At 35.7% G+C, this 25725-nt stretch overlaps 1 protein-coding gene across 2 annotated transcripts in view; it reads right to left on the bottom strand.

Annotated features, from left to right (window-relative positions):
* Positions 1-6130: 6130 nt before the first annotated feature.
* UBE2D2 (ubiquitin conjugating enzyme E2 D2) overlaps positions 6131-25725 on the bottom strand; it is a 48324-nt gene continuing 28729 nt past the window's right edge. For both annotated transcript variants that reach the window (XM_069104347.1, XM_069104348.1), the window contains exons 3-7: positions 16061-16092; positions 15904-15981; positions 15671-15776; positions 8360-8453; positions 6131-7038 (exon numbers count right to left, since the gene is read on the bottom strand). In XM_069104347.1, coding sequence (XP_068960448.1) covers positions 6993-7038; positions 8360-8453; positions 15671-15776; positions 15904-15981; positions 16061-16092 — 356 coding nt within the window. In that variant the 3' untranslated portion in view covers positions 6131-6992. The remainder of the gene's footprint in view (positions 7039-8359; positions 8454-15670; positions 15777-15903; positions 15982-16060; positions 16093-25725) is intronic.

Genomic DNA, 25725 nt, shown 5'->3' with positions numbered 1-25725 from the left:
GGGACCAGTCCTGTTACCATCTCCCTTATCCACAAACCTTTCCTGTGCTTCTTCCCCCAGAATGATTTGTGAGGTAGATCAGGGTTATGAGAAAGTTTCTGTTTATCAAAACTGTCCTTATACTTAATTAATTTCTTGATGACTGGCGGCAGATGTCATTCCGTGCAGGGATCTTGGGACTTTTCCAGTCAGATGGTCACCATTGTATGCCATCCCTCCTGGGACCCTCAACCAGGGACTGAGGTAATCAGCTCTGATCTAACACCTTGATCCCCTACCCCCAGGACTGCAGTGCTAAGGAAGTACAGCAGTGCTGTCTCCAGTGTTTGCCCCTTGCCTCTTTGACCACCAGGCCTGATCTGGCCAGTGCTGTGGGTAACCACTGCCCTCTGCTGGCTAAACAAGCACTGGCACTCATTTAGACCGAAGGGCAACTGCCACCACCACCTCCACTCATTTCACTTCAGCCTCAGCACTACTAAATTCAGCTTTCAAAATTTGTGCCAAAGATTTCACACCTTGGGAGACGCCACTCTGTCTCAACTATTGACATGGACTAAAGAGTCTGCTTGGAGCCCCCCTACCCCGAAAAATCTGGTCCTTAGCCCCCAGTCCTTTATAGGTAAGTGCAGAGAACAGGGTTTTATGGAGAATTGACTGTGTAAAACAACTCTCTACTGGGGTGGGCCTGGGAAAGTAAGTAGTGACTACACTATAGGAACGTGTTCACATACTAGGAAGGCCCCTAAGAAGCCAGTAGAGGGCCTTGTCCTTTATGAAAGGAATAAGGGAGAAATGTCCCAGACTAGGTAGGGGGAGTGGGGAGGGGAACAAGGCTGGTATCTTACATACCTTGATTCCAGAACTGTTCTTTTTTCACTAACAAGGCAAGAAGGCCCAACAGACTTAGACACATTCATTCCTCATGATAAGGGTGAACTTTTATTTGGCTATCAACAGTGAGGAACTCCACTGACCCCCAATCTAAATGGAGTTTCTGTATCCATACACTGGATGTTAGCCCAAGCTGGGAGGCCTTGGGTTGCTTCTCTTCTCCTAATAATGCCCTATCAGGGACTCAGGGAAGGATGGGTACAGAAGCTGGGGAAAGGGCATTTATGGCCCAGTCTACATCTACAGTCTTTCTAGGAGGTCATTAATGAGAATATTCCTCACATACTAGGAAAATTAAAAAACTTACTTGGCAGGCATTTTGGCACAAACCACTCTTCTGATTTCTATAAGGAGACACACGTAGAGACAAAACTAAAATTGGGGTAATCCTCCTTTTCTTTCCACCCATCATTCTGGCTGGCCTGCCCTGTCCAGATAGTCTGACATCACAGAAACAAGGAGAGGTATCAGTGCTTCTAATGATAGTATGGCAGGAGACCACTATTTATGGGGCACCTCCACTTTGGTCTGACCACCTATTCATGGAAGTGAATTTTTTTTTTCACTCCAAAGCAGCACACACCCTCCTACTCTTGTATGGACAATCTAACTTGTCATCTTTGAAAGAAGGGGTATAGCCAGAATTTGAAGCCTACAACCCGGATATAGTCTTTGTCAAGACAGAGTGATCACTCCCTACCAATCTAGAACACTGCCAGATGACCTTCCTCAAGGACCACGCTTAACCGCCTTTATTTACTTATAGCCACAGCTCAAACCTGGGACAGTTCTTACAAAAACCAAACACCCCTGCTCTTCCCTCTCCCAATAACTGCATTAATTGTGGACACTGTTAACTATGCTGAGAAGAAACACTATAAGTCAAACAAAATCTATTTTCTTAGTTACTAGGCTGTGAATTTCAAGAATGCCTATACTTACTCCAAGTATAATACAGAACGTGAACTTGCATCATCCCCCCCCTCTAGATTACAAAGTCATGCTTTATCATCCCACACAGCTAGCAAGTAGAATTGGACCTAATCTAGGTCAGGTAAGCCAAAATGTGTACTTCAAAACTAAGTCTGGATAAGACTCTCTTGGCAAGCACACCAGTGCTTGAAGGCTAGCTGACTTTTTCTAATCAATTTCTCTGGAGGCCTAGACCCCGAAAATTTTTTGTGAAGTATTTTTAAAATTCCACTTGAAATTTCTAAATTGGCACTTTTTACAGGGAAAAGTTCAAATTTTAAGGGTTTTAAGATCTTCAGAATGGTGGTATTGAAACCACTAACAGCCTTCAGTGTAGGTCTGTGGATTAAAGTTCCTTCAATTGTAGGGTCCAAATGAATTGCTCACCTTTTCCTTAAAGGTAGGCTGGGTATGCCATCACTAAGTTTGAACAGGTGCTTAAATACATCAACCAAGAACAGTTCTGTTAACCTCTGTACCTAGAAATTATTAGGCATAGGCTCTCAGTCAGAAACCTATTCTTTGCCACTTTAAAGAGAAACTTTGACAACGGGTCCCTCTTTCAAAGACAAACATTCTTCAAGAAGGCTAGAGTACTACCTAGACTGCTGCACATATATAGATGATGGGCCAGGCTTAGAAAGGACCCAGTGTAGCCTTCCTTCGGAAGTTAAACCAAGTCCTTCCATTTCATGGACATCCAAAACCATGCTAGGCCCATTAAGGCCCTGTCTGGAGGACAGGGAAGAGGAGCTGAGTTGTTCAGGTTTTAGCCTTTTGAAGAATAGATCACACTAAAGCAAAAACTGATTAAAATCATCCAGATATGAAAAATGACACCATGCAGTGTAAAGAACCTTGGATCTAAAATGCAGGTTCTTGGGCAAGTCTTTTGACCATCTTTGAAACAGGACTCTAAAATACTGTAATTTGGTCTTAACACCTGGGGGCTGTTAGAATGAGACAAGATATCCACAGTAGGCACTCCGAAGTGCTACAAAATTGCAAGATATTAAGATGAAAAAATATTGTTATAACAACATTTTTTGTTGGCCTCTGCCAGTCAAAGGCTACTGTGAAAGTCTTGGTACAGATTTGGTCACTTAATTCCAGACAAGACTAGTTTTAGTTCCAGTAACTAACATTTCACCTAGTAGAGTTTATGCAACTACATTCATTCCCCTGGGCTCAGATCATTGCCTGAAATACCAAATCGGTGAAGATGTAGCAGTATGTTGACAGTAAAAGTGAAAACCTAACGAGTTTGGTGAAGGGCTGATCCAGGATGGAACATTGCTTCCTTGAATGATCTTGGCCCTAGTTTTCTTGCCTCTACAGCTATATTCTAGCAGTAAATATGCATCTGGTTACATTAAACTCAGTAATATTTAAACTTTTTTTTTTTTAAGCAATTGGGGGTATAACTTGCTCAAGGTTACATGACCAGTTATTTTTTGTGTGGGTGCCAAATATCTGAGGCTGGAACCAATCCCGGGTCTCCCGACGCAGGGGCCAGCACTCTTACTGTGCCACCTGGCTGCCCCTATTTAAACATTTAAATAAAGGGAGACCTAACTTTCCAACCAAATCTTATTTGTATCATGGATCATACCCATTTATGTTGGTGTTGTCCATTACAACGGAGTTTACTACCCAGAATAAACCACCTACACTTGTTCAAAGAAGTCAGCTTCCCCACTTGGAAATGAGCCCAAATGACTTGTCAAATCAGGATTACAAACTCTAATCATTCAATTATACAATTTTTTAGTTCTTCCTTTTCTCTTGAAGGCATTATCCTATCTAATGGCCATCTTTACCTTAATGTCAGAAAGCAGTGTTGCTGTTGTTTTTAAGTCAAAAAAGCAAATTACAAATAAAAATGGGATGAAACAGATGCCTCAAATTTGACAGATGCTGAGAATTTATCTGAATAATGGGAAGAAAGCAATGAGGTAAATTTTCCAAATTTCAAGTACTTCTTTTATATGGATAGTGAAGCAGGTTATATTTACCAAGGGTATCATCTTAACTCAAGGCAAAGTTTTCAACACACTAAATAGTTATAGGTGAATAATCTGCATGGCAATTAAATAATACTTAAGGTATTCAAATCTTTTAATAAGCAGCAGTTAAGGTGGTCCTCAACTCCCGACATGCTACTTAAAAGGCTAAGGGGAAAGTAATTTTAATAATTCTGCGCAGCAAAAATACATTTATTTGCATGCTGTCTGATTCAGGAAATACTCTCTCCCTTAATATCAAGTTGAATGTCAGCATAAAGTGGAGTGGGTTTAGGATGAATGAAAAATATTATCATCTGAGGCTTTCTTCATGTGACCCTATGTCAAGAATTCTAATTCATCCTATACCTTTCCTTCCTTTAAAATTTCTTAAGGTAATTCCTTTTGTCTTTGGAAAATCACCCCAAGTGTAGAAATTGGCAAGTTAATGTCACTTTGTTATACTCCCAACATTAGCAAATAAAAAGGAGTAATTTTGTACATGGAAGTTAAGAGGAAAGGGTATATATAATCACATGTAGGCTTTTCTGCATGTCTTTCAAATAACTAGTGCTATTCCTGGTATGTTTGCATGGAAATAGCTCAATCATCTATAGATAATTTTTGCTTTTGAGTCCTGTGTGACATCTCTTTTGTTTAATTACTTTGTAAAGATGGGAGAGCCACTTTCAGATCTTTGGTAATCAATCACATGCATTCCCCAAATAGAAAAAAAAGGTAAAAATGCATTATATCCCAAACAAAAATGTTTGAGATTATTCAAGGTTTATTGTACCCTTTCATTAAGAGTTTATAAGACGTCCTAGTATCAGACTTTTATCTAGTGCTTAAAAATTATGAGATTAAGGGGCGGCCAGGTGGCTCAGTGAGTAAGAGCACTGGCTCCAGTGTCGGGATGACCTGGGATCAAATCTGGGCTCAGATACTTAGCACCACACCCAGAAATAACTGGCCGTGTAACCTTGAGCAAGTTACTTAACCCCGATTGCTTTAAAAAAAAATTATGAGACTACCTAGTGAGGGGATCCAAAAACTACATGAAACTAGCTTTTTTTGTGTGTAGACAAGAAGACACTCAGTAACAGGGATAAAAGTCTGTTCAAATACGTTGAATTTCAGGGAAAAAGTAGCAACTATATATATCTACAGCAGCAATGTAAGGCCTTATATTTATTTGCCCATAATACTGTGGTTAGAGTAATTCAAGTTAGAAATAGGGTTCAAGCATAACTAGTTTGAAGCACAGCATCACTTTTTAAAAAGACCTTTCCTTCTTTCATGGAGAATAATTATGAAGAAAAAAAGTCTCCTCTTAGACAAAGCAGAATATGAAAAATACTACATGACAATAATACCAGAAAGAATGAAAGAAAAACAAACCTTGGAGTTAAATATCACATCTAAATTCAAAGCTGTATGACCCGGTGAGACACTAAGAGATAAGACAAGCTGAACAAATTTAAACCAAAAGCAGTGGACATTTATTCCTCAGTTTTTTTGTGCAAGTGTAGAGATGCATTTGGAAAATGGATGGGACAGAACCTCAGATCTAAAGGTGTTGCTTTGTGGTGGCCTGGTTTACAAATAGATCAGAGAAGAAAAACTTCAAACTCACCTAGTTTATGGAATGTTTCTGGCAAAGACATGGTTTACAAGTAAAGTTTCCAACTACATCTTTTACTACAGTAAAGTGAAAACTTAAAAAAAAAAAACATATACAAGTACAATTTTAAACTGGATGAACATCTTGAAATTGTTAGTGCAAAGTAATAATGTAGATTTCTTCATTATGAAATTGTGCTGATGTTTTTCAGGTTTGTTAAATTTTACTCTTAACATTTGATATCCAGTTACAAAGGTTAACTTACTAACAATATAAATGCATTTGTATCTTATATCCCACACATGGGAATGTCATAAGTTTTCAGGACATGTTGCTTAGATTTTCATTAATAAAGTAAACTTCTTATTTGGTTTAACAGTCATGTTCCTTGCACATTAAACATCTAAATTTTATCAAGGTGCTTTTAAGCTTATGTTCCTATCTTGTTTGGTCAAATTTAACACACAGCCTTTTACAATGTAAACTGTGATTGTTTCATGATTCTGAAATGTTAAGTGGTCTGAATGCGGAAGTTGGAGTGGGGGTAAGGGTAGGGAAAGAGGAAGGGTATGGAATCCACCACTAATCTCAGCTAGACAAACTGTTCTTGAAATTAAAAAAGCCTGTTCACACAAAATTATATGTAATGACTGTAGTAATCAGTTTATTACACAGATTAATCATTCTTGAACGTACAAGCTCCAGAGGAGCAATTGGGTCTTTAAATATACACAAGTATTTCTGTCAAATGAATTTTTACCCTTACATCCAGATAGACCTAAGCAGTTAAAAAACATAAGAAAAATTAAGAGCTATTAGCTATGTATTAACTGAGAAACCACATACAAACCAAAAAGTATTGGGAGGGAAGGGGGTGATGGAGAAGAGCTGGAAAAAAAAAAAACACCCATCACTTTATGTACTAATAGCTCCAATCCATTTAAATGTTGACCAGTTAAACTTAGACCTTAAAATACAGGATGTGGGTACAGTTTAATCTTGTTGGTCGAAACATTTACCTAAGATGTAGGTCCTTCAGAATAAAATGAATACAGAAACAGCTTGACGTTCTTCACCTCGCTTTTCATAACTGTTATGAGTTTAAAAGGATTCCGATTTTTAAAAAATTCTCCCACAGGTCAGTGTAACTGTCCTCCCCCACCCCCAAACCATACAACACCCACCCCTGCCCTTGCATTGTTTATCCAATTAAGTCAATAAGGAAAGCTTTTAGTCTCACAACTAGGTTATGACTGAAGAACTGGCTTTTCACACACACACTTCTTTGCTAGGAGTCAATGTTGGTACGGGAAATACAGTATTTCTATTTTGTTGTTCCAAGTATGTACAACACGCAGCACTGCTGTATCAGGTAAACATGTGCACAGGGGAAGATGAGGCGTGGGCTCATAGAAAGCAGTCAAATGGAAATCAAAAGGACTTTCTCTTTCAGAGTTCCCCTATCTTTATTTGTAGAGGTTATCCAATAATTTCTTTAATTACATCGCATACTTCTGAGTCCATTCCCGAGCTATTCTGTTGTACCTGTACATACAAAGAAAGCATTGGCTTAATAATACACGTCAGACTTCAGTTACTTAGTAGACTTTAGGTACTACATGGAAAGACTAAAAACTTTCTGTAGAAGTAGACAGCTTTCCAGACCAGTTTTCTAATTTGTATCTATTCAAAAAACCCAAGGGGAAGAAGGGTATTGGGCTGCAAAAAGGAAAACAATCTTCATGAAAATCCCCACCCCCCCCATCCCCCACAAAAATAGAGAAGTGCTACATATTTCAAAACAAGACCACAGTACAAAGTACTGAAAACCTAATCTGGGGGGGAAAAAAAAGCATTTAAATAGAGGTCTATACCAGTCTCGGAGAAAGTGCTAAGCTTATTCTATATTTGGTTGGCCGCCTACTGCCAAGAAAGATTTTAAATTTGTTACCTCTAGCATACTTGAGACTGCACAATTTTCACAGGAGCCCTGTACATAAAGGCATTTAATTACTGCAATAACTGCTTTAGGCAGAAACTTAAATCATCCTGGGTGATATAGATCTTACCATTCTAGAAAAAGTTACATTTAATTCAAATTGTCTAGTATAAAAACATTTAAATAGAACAAATTTTCTGTAAATCTTCCATTAGAAATGGGTGGAGTTTAAGTTCTTCTGCCAGCTGACCTACACTCACATAGAAAGGAAAAGAGGCAAAATTTGGTTCATTTTATTCCAAATACATCCAAAAAGCTGAATGATCCATATCAACTATTTGAGGCCTAGAAAATTCTTAGCAATTTTATTATGAGATATAAGGATGACCACCAGACCTTTAAAAAAAAAAAAAAAGGCCAAACTCATTTCTCTCAAATTCTAAATCCTTAAAGGAGATCTTCCATATATTGGTTTAAAAAAATCACCAAACTTTTATCCATCAGTGAGTTCTTCCCATTTTCTAAGTTAACATCTATAGGAGATGTTAAAATGAACTTCACATTTTGATCCTAACAGATCTTGAATCTTCTGGGATTCTTGCTGTAGACTTCTAAAATGTCTCTGATTCCCAGAATGAAGGTTTTACAAAGAAAAAAAAAATTCTCTCTGTGATGCACTTATAGACTTTTCCCACTAGATGCTGCTAATGGTGTTGATGATTCTACCCTCTTTTAGAATTTAATCTGAGTAGTCCATTCACAATGTATGAGTTCTTGATGAAAAATATTTATATATTAAATCCCCACTTAGGTATGAAGTTCTAAGTAAATACAAAGATTTTTATAAGAATATATCAAATGATGACTATTTTTAAACCTTAGTTGAGGTCTAAAGCTGAATTTCCTTTATCTGACTTCCATACTTACTTTTCTCTATCTGTTTTGTAGATCCGTGCAATCTCAGGCACTAAAGGATCATCTGGATTGGGATCACACAACAGAGAACAGATGGACAAGAGTACTAGGAAGAGAACAAACAGCAACTTCAGCAGGGTGATGAGAAAAGTCAAAGGACACTTTCTCTGATTCTAGACATGACTGTGTTAACAGTTATTCTTAAAGGCTAAGGATTTCAAAAAGTTTTCAGATTTCTAATTTAAAAAGTAGTTATCATCAAGCAATTAAAGCAAGTATGGATAAAGAGGACACATTATTGTAAAGTAAGGCATATTCTTGAAAAGAATTTAAAACTATACCTAAAAGGTCACTAAGATATACATACAAGTTGAACCAATGATACGATTACTTGGCAAATACTCCAACAGAAAGGTCTTACATGTACAAAAATATTGCACCAACACTTTTTGTTACAGCAAAGAACTAGAAACAAAGTGGGTGTATAATAAGCTGAAGAATGGCTAAAGAAATTATATGAATGTAATAGGATATTATTGTATAGTAAGAAAGAAAAGGAAGAATCAGAGAAAAACCATCAGTAAACTAATATGTAAAAAAAATCTGAAAATACATGCATTACTTCATACCTACTGACTTCTCACCTTTGTAAAGGAGGTCTCCTATCTCTTCTTTGAAGCCATGCTCCTTCTTTGTTATTTTGTGAACATTAACTTCTAACTGTTCCGTGTGATTGTCCACCTCCACCCCACTCATTTCCAGTGATAGTCATTATATATATTGTCTTTATCAATTCAGGTCTTTCCATAATTCTTTGTATATATCCTATTAGTCATTTCTCATAGCACAGTAATATTCCATTACAGTCACTGATGGACATCTATTTTGTTTCCAGTTTTTTGCTAACACAAAAAGTGCTACTATAAATAGTTCAGTGTATGTGGCAGAGTCTATTCTTTTCAGCAGTGAGCTCCTTGGGATATAAGACTAGTTAGCGGAAATCTCTGGGTAAAAGGAATATGGATGTTTTAGTTACTTTTTATCCATGATCCTAAATGGTTTTCCAAAACAGTAGTGTACTAATTCCTAGTTAGCTTCACCAGCAATTCAGTAGCTATGTTCCCACAACCCCTTTAATACTATTTTCATCTTTGCCAAGTTGATCGTGTGAAGTGAAAACTGAACATTGGTTTGATTTGCATGTCTTACTAGTGATTTGAAACATTCTTTCATGTAATTTTGTTATAGTTTGCAATTCTTTGAGAAATGACTTGTTCATAACCCCAATAGTTACTGGGGAATGGCTGCTGGTTAATCTTACCTATATATTTGTTAGTATATGTGTTAGGGTATACTAACTTATATACTAGTTAGTATATAAATTGGATACTAAATCTTTATCTGATAAATTAAAGGTACGATGATAGCCAAAGGGGAGAGAAAATGATCCCTATTTGCTGATGATATGACAGTTTACTTAGAAAATCTGGGGGAACCAGTGAAGAAATGGCAGTATGAACAGAGGTCATGATGTTTAGGCATCATTTAACTAACATTAACTGGACAGAAAGAACCAGTAAATACTTTCAGAAGGTAGAGCCCTTTGCTTAGTAACAGAACAAGGGCTATGAATGATACTTAAGAGGGTAGACTGGTGACAGAAAAATCCTTTTTTTTTTTGGAGGGGGGGAAGGCAGGGCAATTGAGGTTAAGTGACTTGCCCAAAGTCATACAGCTGGTAAATGTTAAACATCTGAGGATGGATTTGAACATAGGTCCTCCTGACTCCAGGGCCTGTACTCTATTTACTGTGCCACTTATGTGCCCCCCAAAATCCTTACTTTCAAAGAAGAAAACAAGGAAAATTAAAATTGACTTTTGGCTAGAAACTGTTCATATTTGAAACTTTAGGCTCAAGATTTTATTTGGGACACATTTACATACATACATATGTGTATGTGTGTATATATGTGTATACATAGAGAAAGCTATAATTTATCTATATTATATTGCTTTAAATCACAGAATTAGTGTACAAATAATGCAATGAACTCTAACTCCTTTAAGTGAGACATCTTTTTAAGACATTTTTCTATTTTGTTATGGATATTTTAGATCCCCCCCAACCCCTCGAAAATGGATCAAAAAAGTAACAGGGAACAAAGTCCTTTAACCTCTTTAACCTTTAACCTCTTCTAGGTTTTAGAGCCAGGAGGGACGTTTGGGAACATTTAGTCCAATACAGTCATTTTGCAAATGGCATAGAGAGATGAAATAACTTGCTCAGAATCATAGAGCCACAACAAGAACCCAGGTCCTTTAACTCCAAACCTAATCCTGGCTTCAATCTCCAATATCTATCATAGGTCTTCCTTGAGTAGTATAAACAAAAAGATACCTATACTGATGACATGTAGCAGCAGATAACCCCAATTCTCTTCCTCAACTTTATCCCCTTTCCCCCTTTAAAGACAGAATTTTTCCACTTGCATTTCTATGGGGAGCACTGAACTCCAGTGAGCTCAATATTAAAATATAATTTATGTCTTGCTAATGTGATGTAATGTAAGATGTTTTTAAGTAGATTTATATGGTACTCTTATTACTTCACCTCATGCCACTACCAATTCCTGTTATTTCTCATATACCACTTTTTAAAAATTTTATTTTTCTTTCAGTTCCGAATCAAATTCTCTCTCTCTCTTCCCACCCATTGAGAAGGCAAGAAAAGCAAAATCCATTACAAATATGTATAGTTATCATGCACCAAACCCTGATGTTCTCTCTGTTCCTTAAGCTGCAAATTTTAATTCCTTAGCTTTTCTATCTCAACATTAATAGTATTAGCATAATCTTTAAATAAATTTAGGCTTTTCTAGCTCAGTTCTTATCCTCTACATCTAGAATCATTAACTATACCACCAAATTTTTTAGGAAGTTGGTGTTCTACTGTATTCTTTGGGTTTTTTGGGGTGAGGGATACTGTATTCTTTGAACAACAAGCTACTTTTTCGAATTTGATCAAATCCTTTTGGGTTGACAAATGTGAAGTCTGTGCTGCCTATGCATTACAAAAACATTTACTGAGCACCTACCATGTATTATACACAGGGCACTGGTAGGGAATACAAAGATGTTTTAAGATGCCACTGTATATTAAACATTAACATTGTATGGCCAAGACGTTGCTTTTAAAAGCTTGTTCTAAATGTTTTTAGTCATATGGCAGTGGCAAAATAATGATTACTTACCAGCTTAAGGAGGCTATGCTCAGAAATTTGATGACTGATTTTAAACAAGCTAACATGTCAAATACATGAAAAGTACATAATTTTCCATTAACCAAAGTGCACTTAAAATATTTCTTTACAAAGGGCATGAACAACCTTAGGATATTATTATATATTATCCCTAGTCACCTCAACTTAAAACACTTTCATTGTATTAAATCTGGGTGAACAATTTACTTTCTACAAACTCAAATTATTGCTTACTTTCTATCTGTTAAGATGAGCCCATTTCTAGAAATTTGAAAGTCATAGAATATCCACTGGAAGTAGATAGTGGGTTTTTTGGGCAGGGAGATTGGGAATGATTGGAAGTTCATACAACTTTAGCATCTTCTATAGAAGTTATACTGTCATCAGTTCATAAAAATAAGAGACTCCGAAAAACAGAAAATATTCTTAAATCTGTTCATTTTTTTCTTCAAATTCCTTTAGCTTTTATAACTCTAGTATTCTAATAGTAATCCTCTAAATAATAATAGCATTTTTTGCAAAGTGCTTTACAAATGTCTCATTTGACCCTCACAGCAAGCCTGAGACGCTGATAGTATTGTTACTTCCATTTTATAGATGAGGAAACTGGGGCAGGTAGGTAACTTGCCTAGGCTTACATAGCTAGTAAGTTCTGATGACAGATATGAACTCAAATCTTTCTGGTTCCAGGTCCAGCACCTGGCTGTCTCCAAATGCTATTCACATTCCATGAGTCATTATGGCACGTTAATTTTAATACATTTTGATAACTACAAAAACAGATTTCCTGTTTTTTAAATAGCTAATTCAAAGTAGAGAAAAAGTACACAAGAAAGCAAGAATAAACTATAATAATAATCTATGTAAAATGTCAGCTAAGATACAGCCAGTCATTCTCATAAGCTGAACCAGTATACTATTTGAACTAACTTCAGATACCTACTATGAATTATGATAGTAACTCATTTTTCTTTTTATAAATCTATCATCCATCAAATCAGTATCTATTAGAGCCTCCAAGTCTTTCAATTACTCATAAAATTTTTTTTCATGTTTGTTAATTTCCTTCTTGATTTTTAGTTAATTGACCTTCTTTATATGTCTTCTCTACACCCCACTCCCCACTATCCCTTCAAAGTAATGGGTCATTAGTATATCATTTCTTCAACTCTTCCATTTAATTGCTTGGACTTTCACTAGGCTGCAAACCTAATCAGGAAGATTCCCAATATTCATCCTTTTCATTAGCATCTGGACATACAGCTTTTCTTCATTCTAACAGCATACCAAATGGCTTTTCAAAATATTTTTCAACATACATATGCCTTGAAAATCATGCCAATTTAATAAAAATGAATTTACAAAGGTGTTAGTACATTCCATTTAGCCAAATGAGGCATGCTAAGAAAATGAAATTTCAAGAAAGCTGATACAATATTGATTCCAAATGAAGTTACACATACCACTGATTCAAAATAATTTAATACCTTTTCACATTCTAGCTACCTTGAAAAAGATTCCTAGAAATAAAGGGAAACAAGAGCACAAACATTTTCTCGAATAGTATCTAACATTTTTTTTAAAGGTAACACTTAGATATAGGAGAAAAGGTAAAAATTAAGTTATGATTATGATGTAGAAATACCTCCTTCCTCTCCTTTGTGCCCAACCAGATCAGTGTAGTCATGGTTCTAACCTTAGTCAAAGTACAGCCAAAGGCACAATCATAAATACTATCCAAAGAGCCCTTGCATTATAAGAAGGCCTATAAAGAGGAGAGGCCTTCTCTGAAGATATAAGTTTAATTTGTAGTTATTAAAGGGTAAAAGACTTGTTGTCTTTTCTGGGGGGAAAAGGAGGAGAGGTGATAGCTAATGGGAGCCTTGTACAAGCCTAGTTTGTGATGTTGATTAGGGAGGCCTAGAGGTTTAAAATTTATTTTCAGAAGACTGTATTATAATGGCATACAGCAAGAGATGGCAAACTATGGCCTGTAGGACAAATGGTTTTAATCATTCTTAGCTTGTGGACCATGCAAAAACAAGTGGGCTGGATTTGGCCCACAGGCTGTAGTTTGCCAACCCCCTGGTATATGTTGCTATTCAGTTGTGTCTGATTCTTGATGACCTAATTTGGAGTTTTCTTGACAAAGAAATAATGGAATGTCATTTCCTTCTCCAGATCATTTTACAGAGGAGGAAACGGAGGCAAACAGGGCTAAGTGACTCGCCCAGGGTCACATAGCTGGTAAGTATATGAGGCCAGGCCTGCCACTCTATCCACTGTGCCACCTAGCTGCACCCCCCTGCCACTCCCACCCAATATAGACACAATGTATAACAATATCACTTGTGGCAAGGGGATGCCATAATTAATCTTTTCCCTTTCATCCCCTAGTTTCATCATTAAGTACAATGGAAAACAGCGGACCCTCAAGGAAGGTCTTTTTATTCTCTTCTGCTAGTACCTTTATACACTTCTAAAAGAATTCAAGTCTATTTGGTATTGTTAATGTGCTTACAGAAAATTTCTGGTAAAGCTAATACTGAATAGAAACTCAAATAGAATATAAACATTGGTAGTCCTTCAGAGTATGTATTTTTATAATTTAAGTACCGTATTTCCCCGATAATAAAGACCTATCCCGAAAATAAGCCCTCCCCCAAAAATAAGCCCTATTGAGATTGCTACTGTAGTGAAGGTGATCCCCTGCGCTACACGCTACATTACGGTACCCTCTGTATGCATCGTCCCTACCCCCTGAAATGCACGCCGCGCTCTGAGCTGCATCCAATCAGAGCTGCAGCAGTGAGCGCGTCATCCTGTTCTTCCCCAGTGATTTGCTTATTGAATAAAGGTACATTTTTTTGTTCACATTTACCTGTTTATTAAAATTGCTGTCAATGTTCATTAAAATAAGCCCTCCCCTGAAAATAAGCCCTCTGGTGTTTTTCTGTCCAAAAATTTAATAAGACAGTGTCTTATTATCGGGGAAACACGGTACTTCTTGTAATAACCTTTATTACATTCATATAAGAATTTATCTAAATAAGCAGCTACATATACTTTACAATGGATTTATCCTTCAGTTTGGGGGGGGGGGGAGAGGGAGGTTGGAACTATAATGGCCATTCATAGCCCAATCCCACTACTGATCAGCATGGAAGTTTTGCTCCTTTCAATTTCTGACCTATGTCAAATCACTCGTTCTTCGGTGTGACCTGGTGGCCTCCCTCACCCCCTTGGTAAATGACTTAGTATTTCTGGTTTTTCCATTTGGTTCTAATTCTTCTTTACAACATGACTGATGTAAAAATGTTTGATATGAATGTATATGTACAGCCTATTATCAGACTGCACACTGTCTTGAGGAAGGGGAGAAAATTTAGAACTCAAAATCTTATGGAAGTGAATATTGAAAACTTAAAAAAAAAGTTCCTTTTATATATCAAAAAGAAAAAGAAGAGAGTTATGTGCTCAAGTTTGAAAATACCTTCAACTATCCCTACCTATCAGGCATTCTTTGGTCTTTATAATAATGAATGCTTTAAAGCAGAGGCTTTTAACCTGGGGTTCTTGAATTTGGAAGGGGAAAAAAAAGTAAATCTTTAGTTTCACTAACCTCTAACTGAAATTTAACATTTCCTTCTACAAACCACAGCGGTATTATATTTTAATATCATATTACAGTTGTTGCAGATCTTAAAATAATGTGTTAATCACTCCTTCAAAATTATTATAATTCTAGGACCTGATGCTAAATCACACATGATCAATCTTCTTTTCTACAGATGGTATCTCAATGTAATTTGTTTCCTTTGTATTTTATACATCTATATGTATTTTATTCATTTAAAAGCATCATTCTTAGGCTTTACCAGTTGCCAAAGGGGACTATAATACACAAAAATGTTAACAACTGCTGCTTCAGAGGGATACTTGGTATCTTATGTGTGATTACTACTTACTTTCCAATATAGTACATGAACAGAAAATCACCAATTTTCTATAGATACATTTCACTGTTAAGTAACAAATTTATTTGTAATATCCACATAATTACCTTTTGAAATAGTTAGTGCTGGTGACCACTGTGACCGTAGAATATCAAGACAAATGCTGCCATTACTGTTAATATTTGGATGGTAAATTCTTGTTGTAAATGCAACCTAAAAAAAAGTTTCACATAAACTGATTTACTGAAGTTATTTAAAAAATGCATATAGATATAACTGGGGAAAATAAGATACTAAATAAATTTTTAAAAATGCACACAGGAACGTATAGTTTACCTACCTTAGGTGGTTTGAAGGGATAATCTGTTGGGAAATGAATTGTCAAGAAAAATACTCCACCCTGATAGGGACTATCATTCTGTTGATAAAGAAAAAAAGTGGTTATGATAAGTGACTTACACAGGCTATTCTACGTTGAAATTAATCTGAATACTTACTGGCCCCATTATTGTAGCTTGCCAATGGAACACTGAAAGAGAACAAGAAATCATTAGGTATCACCCCAAATATCAACTACTATAACTTCTTCTTGAAACTTAGTTCATATTTAGTTATTACTCATCACTGAAAATCTCAATGTACATTATAAGTATCTGATATTGAAACCAGAACAGAGTGAATTTACTTTATGAATAGGAATTGGAAGCATGAGTCAAGTGAGACCCTAGAAAGAAATCTAGTCTAGCTGTCATTCTAAAATGTTGTTCTAAACTCCTAATTATGACTGAAATACTTTAAAATCTGTCAAAGAAAATTACATAGAATAAAAGCCTAAAATAACACCATCATCCTGTAACAGGGGTCTTAGTAATACAGTGAAACCTCATGATGATTCTAGAAGTATTGGATAGGACTAACAGGCCAATACAGATAAGTAAAATTTCAATGGCAATTATAATGAGGTTAAGAGACAGGTACATCAGTAGTTAGTGCTCAGCCTGGAATAAGGAAAACCTGAGTTCAAATCCAGCCTCAGACACCTATTAGCTGTGTGACCCTGGGCAAGTTATTTCACCTCCCTTTGCCTTAAATCCACTAGAGAAGGAAATAGCAAACCATTCCAGTGTCTTTGCCCAGAAAAAAACTTTGCATAAAGTAGTCCATAGGGTCACAAAGCACAACACATGACTGAACAACAAGATTCACAAGGACATTAATTTTAGTGTCTAAAGCAAGGCTTCTTGAGCGTCTGTGAACAATTGTTCCCTTAATATTTTTATTAGAAGTATTTCATTTTAACTGGTTTCCTTTGTAATCCTATGTATTTTAGTTTATGTACTTAAAAATGTTATTCTGAGGAGAGGCCCATAGGTTTCACACTACCAAATAACTCCATGACATAAAAAAAGATTAAGAACCTTTGATCTTAGAGTTATCTGCACCTCAAAAAAGATGAACTGCAAAGCTCTGCTGAAAGTTAAAGCCTTTCTATAAGTTCTGATGGGCCACAGACATTAAATATCAGACAAAATATTTTCCAAAAATAATACAGTCCTTTACAAGGCCCCATTCTGATGCTTCATAATGGCATGGAAGTGAGAGAGAGAGAAAGAAAGAGAGAGAGAGAATGTATGTGTATTGATCAGTGTTAGCAAGTACTGAAATATAAATTACAGAGTATTGAAAATATAAACACAGTATTGAAATATAAATTACAAAGGTATACCTACAAGCCATTTCAAATTCTGCCTAGAGTGTGCAGACTATGCAGAGATAACAATCTAAACACACTGGCTTCTGTAATAAGACAGACATGAATGATAAACATCAGCCTAAGAAATCAAAAGAGGACTGACATCTCCCTGACAAATTTTAATGAGCTCATTGGAGAATGAACCTACAAAGTCAGTGAGTGGGAACTGTTCCTATTTTCCTCATCATTCCACAAGAATGGGGTTAACACTCCTATGGAATTACAGGCTAATTTAAGATGAATAAATTCAAACACTTTTGGTGAATAGATTATTTCATCTTTTTTTAAGCTCTATCAGAAATCTTTTGGCCTGGAAAAAACAGAATTTGTTTCTATTTTGTTATGCCTTTTGTCACAAAAACTGTTAATAATATGAATCACATGTCTTAGTAATAAGGCTCATTAGACAAAAGTGTTGGACTAGTAATTGGGAGATGTAAGTTTTTTTACATTGTAAACAAACTATAATGTGACATATAGTTCTGATGTTATATAAACAGACATCTCTCATTAGTTTATATTATTTAGAACAATTATAAGGTATGTAATAAGTTATATTTTGCTTATTTGGGGATTAACTAGAAAACTATAAGTTTCTTTCTTTTTTTTTTTTGGAGGGAGGAAGGCAAGGCAATTGGGGTTATTTGCCCAAGGTCACACAGTTAGTTAAGTGTCAAATATCTGAGATCAAATTTGAACTCAGGTCCTCCTGACTCCAGGTCCCATGCTCTATTCACTGAGCCACCTAGTTCCCCCCACTATAAGTTTCTAAAAGATAAAAGCCAAGTGCTAATTTGTCACATATCTCCTATGAGTATCTAATATGATCCTTTGCACACATGGTAGGTAATTCAAAATGTTTCAAATAAATCCATTAACAGTCAGTTAACTAGAATAGCAAACCACCAAGTGCTGACAGACTTCTTTTTTAAACTTTTGCTTTGCATACAAGTAAGCTTTTTAAAAAAAGTGCTGAGTTCATAATGGACCAAATATTGCACTTAAAATAATATAACTTGGGGCAGCTAGGTGTCACAGTGAATAGAGCACTGGCCCTGGAGTCAGGAGAACCTGAATTCAAATCCGGCCTCAGAAACTTAACACTTACTAGCTATGTGACCTTGGGCAAGTCACTTAACCCCAATTGCCCTGCCTTCCCCCTGACCAAAAAGCAAAAATAATATAACTTGCTCAAAGGATAGTGGCCAAATGCCTAAGAGTCAAATGAAAAATTAATAAAAATCTAGTACTTGGTGCAAGTAAATGGATACAGAACAATTATGAGCTACTGCCGGTTATCTAGCAAGAATGCATAGATAACTCAGGAGTAGTAGCACCTAAAAGTACCAGTAAGGCAAAAAGTACATTAAGTTGAACTTCTGATTGGTAGATCAATCAATCAGATCAAATCCGAAGAGATATTTTTTTTTTTTTAAGCAATTGGGGTTAAGTAACTTGCTTAAGGTTACATGGCCAGTTATTTTTGGGTGTGGTGCTAAGTATCTGAGCCCGGTGCTCTTACTCACAGAGCCACCTGGCCACCCCTAAGCAATTGGGGTTAAGTAACTTGCTCAAGGTTACACGGCCAGGTGTTTCTGGGTGGGTGCTAAGTGTCTGAGCTTGGATTCAATCCCAGGTCATCCCAACTCTGGGGCTGGTGCTCTTACTCGCTGTGCTTCCTGGCCACCCTGAGAGATTTTTTTTAAAGGAGTATATTCTACTTTTTTTTTCCCAGTTGGGAACCCTTTTATTAAAATCAATTTAAAGTTAAATTGCTAATTTCTTGTAATAATTTAAGCAGGAGGAACCAGAAAGGCAAAGGGTAGGGCTTGAATAAGATATTTTTTTAAAGGAAAAAACCCCCAATTTCTTGCTTCTAATGTTTTCAATATCTATACAGCATTTTATTTCTCTAAGTGCTTTCATAACCAACATTTTAGCTGATACAGCTAAGAAGAGCTGAGGACTCTACAGAGTAAGCGACTCATCCAAGGTAACAACTTAATAGTAAGCAGCACAGCTCTCCTGCCTTAGTTCAACATTCATCTAATTATAGCCTTAAGTCAGAAGGTGGCTAAGTACCATGAATAATACCAAATATCAAATATTACAGGTGTTCAGGGGAAGGAGAGATTACTTTAAATGAAGTGATTAAAAAAATTCTAGAAGTCGACATGATATGACTGAGCACTAAAACAAAAACAAAAACCACCTTAAGGGTAAAAAAAAAGGGTTAAATAATTTAAGAGTCAGAATTATTCTACATAATAAAGTTTAAAAATCTTTTTCTTATATCGAAAAGAGACTCCTCCAAAGATTGTATTGGTTCCCCACCCCCGATCTAACCAAAACATCAATTTAACTTTAAAAACCAAAAAGCAAAACAAAAACACAAATAACTTGGTTGAGAGTTAGGTACTAAAAATACAGTTTTTTCAGTTGTCATAACCATTCATTCTTCTGATAGTGATATTTTGTCATGTTAGTTCAACATCAGAACTTAAAGAAACAAGACACATTTGAGTCAATGACCTTAAGCAGACAAAAGATTTTCATCTTTAAGTTTCGTGAAGTGATTTCTTTGATGATGGGCAGCTTATCAATGATTAGAAATGAGTTGTACCTCAAACTAAGAAGCCACCTCTCACATTATATAGATGCATAAACAACTCAGAAAGTTCTGCTAAAATATCTACCATTGGAGGGAAGTGGAAAATTGAGAAAGAATTTTTACAACGTGTTTCTCATAAAGGCCTCATTTCTAAAATATACAGAGAACTGAAACAAATCTATAAGAATACAATTCATTAGGGGCAGCTAGGTGGCGCAGTGAATAAAGCACTGGTCCTGATGTCAGGAGGACCCAAGTTCAAAGCAGGCCTCAGACACTTACTTTAACACAAAAAACTAGCCTTGTGACCTTGGGCAAGTCACAACCCCAACTGCCCCTCCAAAAAGAAAAAATAAAATAAAACAAAAAATAAAAAAGAATACAAGTCATTCCCCAACTGATAAATGGTCAAAGGATATGAAGTTTTCAGAGGAAGAAATTAAAGATATGCATAAGCATATGAAAAAATGCTCTAAATCACTATTCATTAGAGAAATGCAAACCAAAACAACTCTGAGGTATACCACAGCTCACCAGGCAAATTGGCTAAGATGACAAAACAGGAAAATGATAAATGCTGGAGAAGATGTGGAAAAATTGGAACACTGATGCATTGTTGGTGGAGTTGTGAAATGATCCAAACAGTCTGGAGAGCAATCTGGAACTATGCCCAAAAGGCTATTAAAAAGTGCATACCCTTTGACCAAGCAATACCACTCTTCTAGGGCTGTACCCCAAAGAAATCACAGAAGTGGGAAAAGGACTAGTATGTACAAAAATATTTATAGCATCTCTATTGTGGTGACAAAGAACTGGAAATCAAGGTGATGCCCATCAATTGGGGAATGGCTGAACAAGTTGTTGTATATGAATGTAATGGAATACTATTGTGCTATAGGAAATGAGGAGCAGACAGACTTCATAATAACTTGGAGAGACCTATATAAACTGATACTGAGTGAGGAAAGCAGAACCAGGAGAATTTTGTACACATTTACACACACATATCTTATGTGTGACAACTAACTTTGATAGACTGGGCTCCTCTAAGCAATGCAAGGTTATAAGACAACTCCAAAAGACTCATGATGGAAAGGGACATCCATATCCAGAGAAAGAACTAGAGTCTACAGGATGAAGCAAACTATTTGCTCTCTCTCGTTTGTGTTTTGTTTTGTCCTTTTTCACTGTTCACCCCATTGGTTATAATCCTTCTTTACAACATGACTAATGTCAATGTGAAGGTATTTGTAGAACCTATATTTGATTACATGCCGCCATGGTGGGAAGGAGGAAGAAGGATCAGGAGAAAATCTGAAACTCAAGGGATTGTGGAACTGAATGTTGTAAACTAAAAGTAAATAAATAAATTTTAAAAATATCTACCATCAAAGCTGATAGCTATTAAGCTTAAGCCAGTTAAGCTGTTAGATGACAAAAATTGCAACCACACTAAAATCTGCTATTAAAAGTGGTCTAAGAAAGTGTTTAAAAAAAAAAAAGAATATATCCCAGGTGGCTAACTTCTCTTATACTTTTTGGTGCTAAGAAAAATTACCACTTTTACTTATCATCAAATCTAATCACATACCCAAAATTGACTAAAGTAGTTTGGCTCATAAATTAAAGTCAATTAAGAAAGTAAGTTCAACGATTAATCTAGATGAGGTACTGAATTTAAGAAGGATATCGAATATGATAAAGATAGTATTTGTTAGTGTTTAAGAGTCAATCTCAGGAGAGGTTTATTTGAATGCAGACATCTTTTTTTGTCTTTATTAATTTGTTTGTTTACTTTTAGTTTACAAGATTCAATTCCACAATTCCCTGAGTTTCAAATTTTCTCTCCCTCCCCCCTCCACCCCATGATAGCATACAATCAAGTATAGGATCTGCAAATACTTTCACATTAGACATTAGTCAGGTTATAAAGATAGAGTGTATCAGATGGAATGAAAAATGGTAAAGAGGAAACTTTTCCGAAAAAGAAAACGGAAGTTTGCTTCAATCTGGATTCATGCTCAGTTCTTTCTAGTTCTTTCTCTGCAGGTAGACATCTCTCTCCATCATGAGTCTTTTTGGGATTGATTTGTATCACTGCATTGCTGAGAAGAGTCCAGTCTATCAAAGCTGTTCATCACACATACTTTGTATCTGTAATTGTGTACAAATTTCTCCTGGCTCTATTCTTCTCACTCAGCATCCGTTCGAATAAGTCACTCCAGGCAAATATGAAGTCCATCTGCTCCCCATTTCTTATAGCACAATAGGATTCCATTACATGCATATACCACAACTTGTTCAGCCATTCCCCAATTGATGGGCATCCCCTTAATTTCCAATTCTTTGCCACCACAAAAAGAGCTGCTATAAATATTTTTGTATATATGGGTCTTCCTCCCACTTCTATGATCTCTTTGGGATATAACCCTAGAAGCAGTATTGCTGGGTCAAAGGGTATTAAATTATTTATAGCCCTTTAGGCATAATTCCAGATTGCTCTCCAGAAAGGTTGGATCAGTTCACAACTCCATCAGCAATGCATTAGTGTTCCAATTTGTCTACATCCTCTCCAGCATTTGTCATTTTCCTATTTTGTCATCTTAGCCAATCTGACTGGTGAGATGTGGTACCTCAGAGTTGTTTTGATTTGCATTTCTCTAATCAATAGTGATTTAGAGCATTTCTTCATATGCTTATATCTTTAATTTCTTCCTCTGAAAACTGCCTGTTCATATCCTTTGACCATTTATCAATTGGGGAATGACTTGTATTCTTATAGATTTGACTCAACTCTGCATATTTTAGAAATGAGTCCTTTATCAGACATAGGTTGTCAAAATTCTTTCCCAATTTCCCACCTCCCTCTTAATCTTGATTACATTGGCTTTGTACAAAAGCTTTTCAATTTAATGTAATCAAAATTATTCATTTTGCATTTTATAATGCTCTCTAATTCTTGTTTAGTCATAAAGTCTTCCCTTCTCCACAAATCTGACAGGTAAACTATTTGTTGTTTTCCAAGATTGCTTACAGTATCAACCTTTATACCTAGATCATGCACCCATTTAGACTTAATTTTGGTATATGGTGTTAGATAATGGTCTATGCCCAGTTTCTGCCATACTATATTCCAGTTTTCCCAGCAGCCTGTCAAATAGTGAGTTCTTATCCCCAAAACTGGGGTCTTTGGGTTTATCAAACAATAGATTACTATAGTCATTGACTGCAGAGTCTCATGTGCCCAATATATTCCATTGATCCCTACTCTATTCCTCAGCCAGTACCAGTTTTGATGACTGCTGCTTTATAATATAGATTAAAATCTGGTATAGCTAGGCCACCTTCCCTAGCATTTCTTTTCATTAATTCCCTTGATATTCTGTACCGTTTGTTCTTCCAAATGAATTTTGCTACTACTTTTTCTAGCTCTATAAAGAAGTTTTTTGGTAAATCGATTGGTACGGCACTAAATAAAATTGTCATTTTTATTATATTAGCTCAACCCAGCCACGAGCAATTGATATTTTTCCAATTAGATCTGACTTTATTTGTGTGAAAAGTGTTTTGTAGTTGTGATCACATAGGTCCTGGGTTTGTTTTGGCAGGTAGATTCCCAAATATTTTATAATGTCTACAGTAACTTTAAATGGGATTTCTCTTTCTATCTTTTGCTGTTGAATTTCATTAGAAATATACAGGAATGCCGAAGATTTATGTGGGTTTATTTTATATCCTGCAACTTTGCCAAATTTGTTTATTGTCTCAAGTAGTTTTTTACTTGATTCTTTAGGATTCTCTAAGTATATCATCATATCGTCTGCAAAGAGTGATAGCTTGGTCTCTTCTTTGCCTAATTTGATTCCTTTGATTTCTTTTTCTTCTCTAATTGCTACTGCTAACATTTCTAGTACCAGATTGAGTAAGAGGGGTGATAGTGGACATCCTTGTTTCACCCCTGATCTTATTGGAAATGCTTCTGGCTTATCCCCATTACATATAATACTTGCTGATGGTTTTAAATAGATGCTACCTAATATTATTTTAAGGAAGGCTCCATTTATTCCTATACTTTGTAGTGTTTTTAACAGGAATGGATATTGTATTTTGTCAAAAGCCTTTTCAAATGCAGACATCTTTAGAAACCTGCACTCAAACAAGAGTGGAAAAAAAAGAAAAAAGAAATTTAAGTAGTTTAAGTGATCAACAAGTCTTCAGTTTTTTTTCCTCCCCAAAAGCACGTTTCTTCCTGCCTGTTATATCAAAAATTGTACAGCAATTTTAAAAAAGTCAATATGGAGTCATAATATACAAATAATATCTCCCATTCATAAGATACAGAGGCTAAGTAGATGAAAACATAGGATCTGGAGTCAGAAGTGCTGACTTTAAGTCCAGATTTTGTCACCTAATAGTTGTGTGATCTTGGTTAAGTTATTCCAATAAATCACTACGAGCCTCAATGTCTTTCATCTATAAAATGGGGTAACTACTACTTATGCTATGTCTCATAGGTCTCTGGTGATGCTCAATTTAGGTAACGTGTAAAGCTGTGTAGCATGTGCATTAAAGCTAAGACAATTCTTAATAGGGTCATTTTAATGATAACAGATTTCCTGTGGTTCTAACTAAATTAACAATAATTAATCTGAGTTTTTAACCATTTTAGACTCTTCTACCTAATCAAAACATACTTTTTTCCTCACTCTGGTTCTTTGCTAGAATTTCAGGGTCTGATATAAATCTTACGATATAGCTCTCTAGTTCTCTCTCTGTTCTTTACAAAGGACCTTCTTTAAAGTAAAAATCCTAAAACTAATAAAGCCTACAAGGAAAATCTAGTAGAACAAATGGGTAGATATCCTAAGTAATAAGACTTCATTCTTCTCTTTGGAAATCTAAATGCTGGTTATTTATGTAGCACCTGTGCTATCAAATATGATAAAAGTAGAAGGTATTTTATTTAACCTACAAAGAATTTTCTAGGCAATGTTTTTTTTTTTCCTACTTGGGTACAGGAATGTGATTGTGCCAATAATTCTATTTAACTGCAAAAGCAAAGGCAAATTTCTTCAGATGTGAAAGAACACTTGTTTGATAACTCAAAGAGCAGAGTTTCTGGCCCCCAAAGACTTTGTTATGGTGGAAGTCTTCAATCACTTTCTAAGCTTTGAGAATTCTGGTGAAAATCCTGCTGAAAGTAAAAACTACATTTACATGGACAATTTGAAGGAGACAGTTTGTCTTTAAGAAGCATATCACTATTTCTTTAAAAATTCCTAAATACTTAATAGAATGGGCCAAAAGTAGAGGGGAAAACACTTATGTTTTGTCATCATTTAGATTTAAGATTATCATTTATCATATATGCCCAATGAATATATCCACATCTACTTCCTTCAACCATAAAGGAGTCCTTTTCAAGATCTTCCCTCTGGTTCCTAATGTTTTAATACTTGGCTATACTATGAAAACTTGAGTTCATACATATACATAGCCTTAGAAAAAATATCAAAATCTTAATAAATACTCCAATCTCACACTTATTATCACAGCCCAGGGGAAAAAGGTTATCTTATACAAATGTTTTAAAAAGTTAATACTACTTTAAAAGTTTAATTTTCTGTGAGTAATTATAGGCATGAAAATATTTTCAAGGATTTCAGATTGAGAAATGTTATTTGAAACATTCCTCTGGAAAGTGGGCAACTGCACAGCAAAAGGAAATGCTACACCAAAATAGAAACAATACAATTTATAGCTAGCTACCAAAAGTAGTGTGCCAAGTCCATGCAATG

The sequence above is a fragment of the Petaurus breviceps genome, unplaced genomic scaffold, assembly GCF_028583685.1.
Source record: "Petaurus breviceps papuanus isolate PSGF00001 unplaced genomic scaffold, PetGlider_PUasm1.0 685, whole genome shotgun sequence".
In the NCBI taxonomy this organism is placed as follows: domain Eukaryota; kingdom Metazoa; phylum Chordata; class Mammalia; order Diprotodontia; family Petauridae; genus Petaurus; species Petaurus breviceps.
This window is presented reverse-complemented; position numbering and strand designations above follow the sequence as displayed.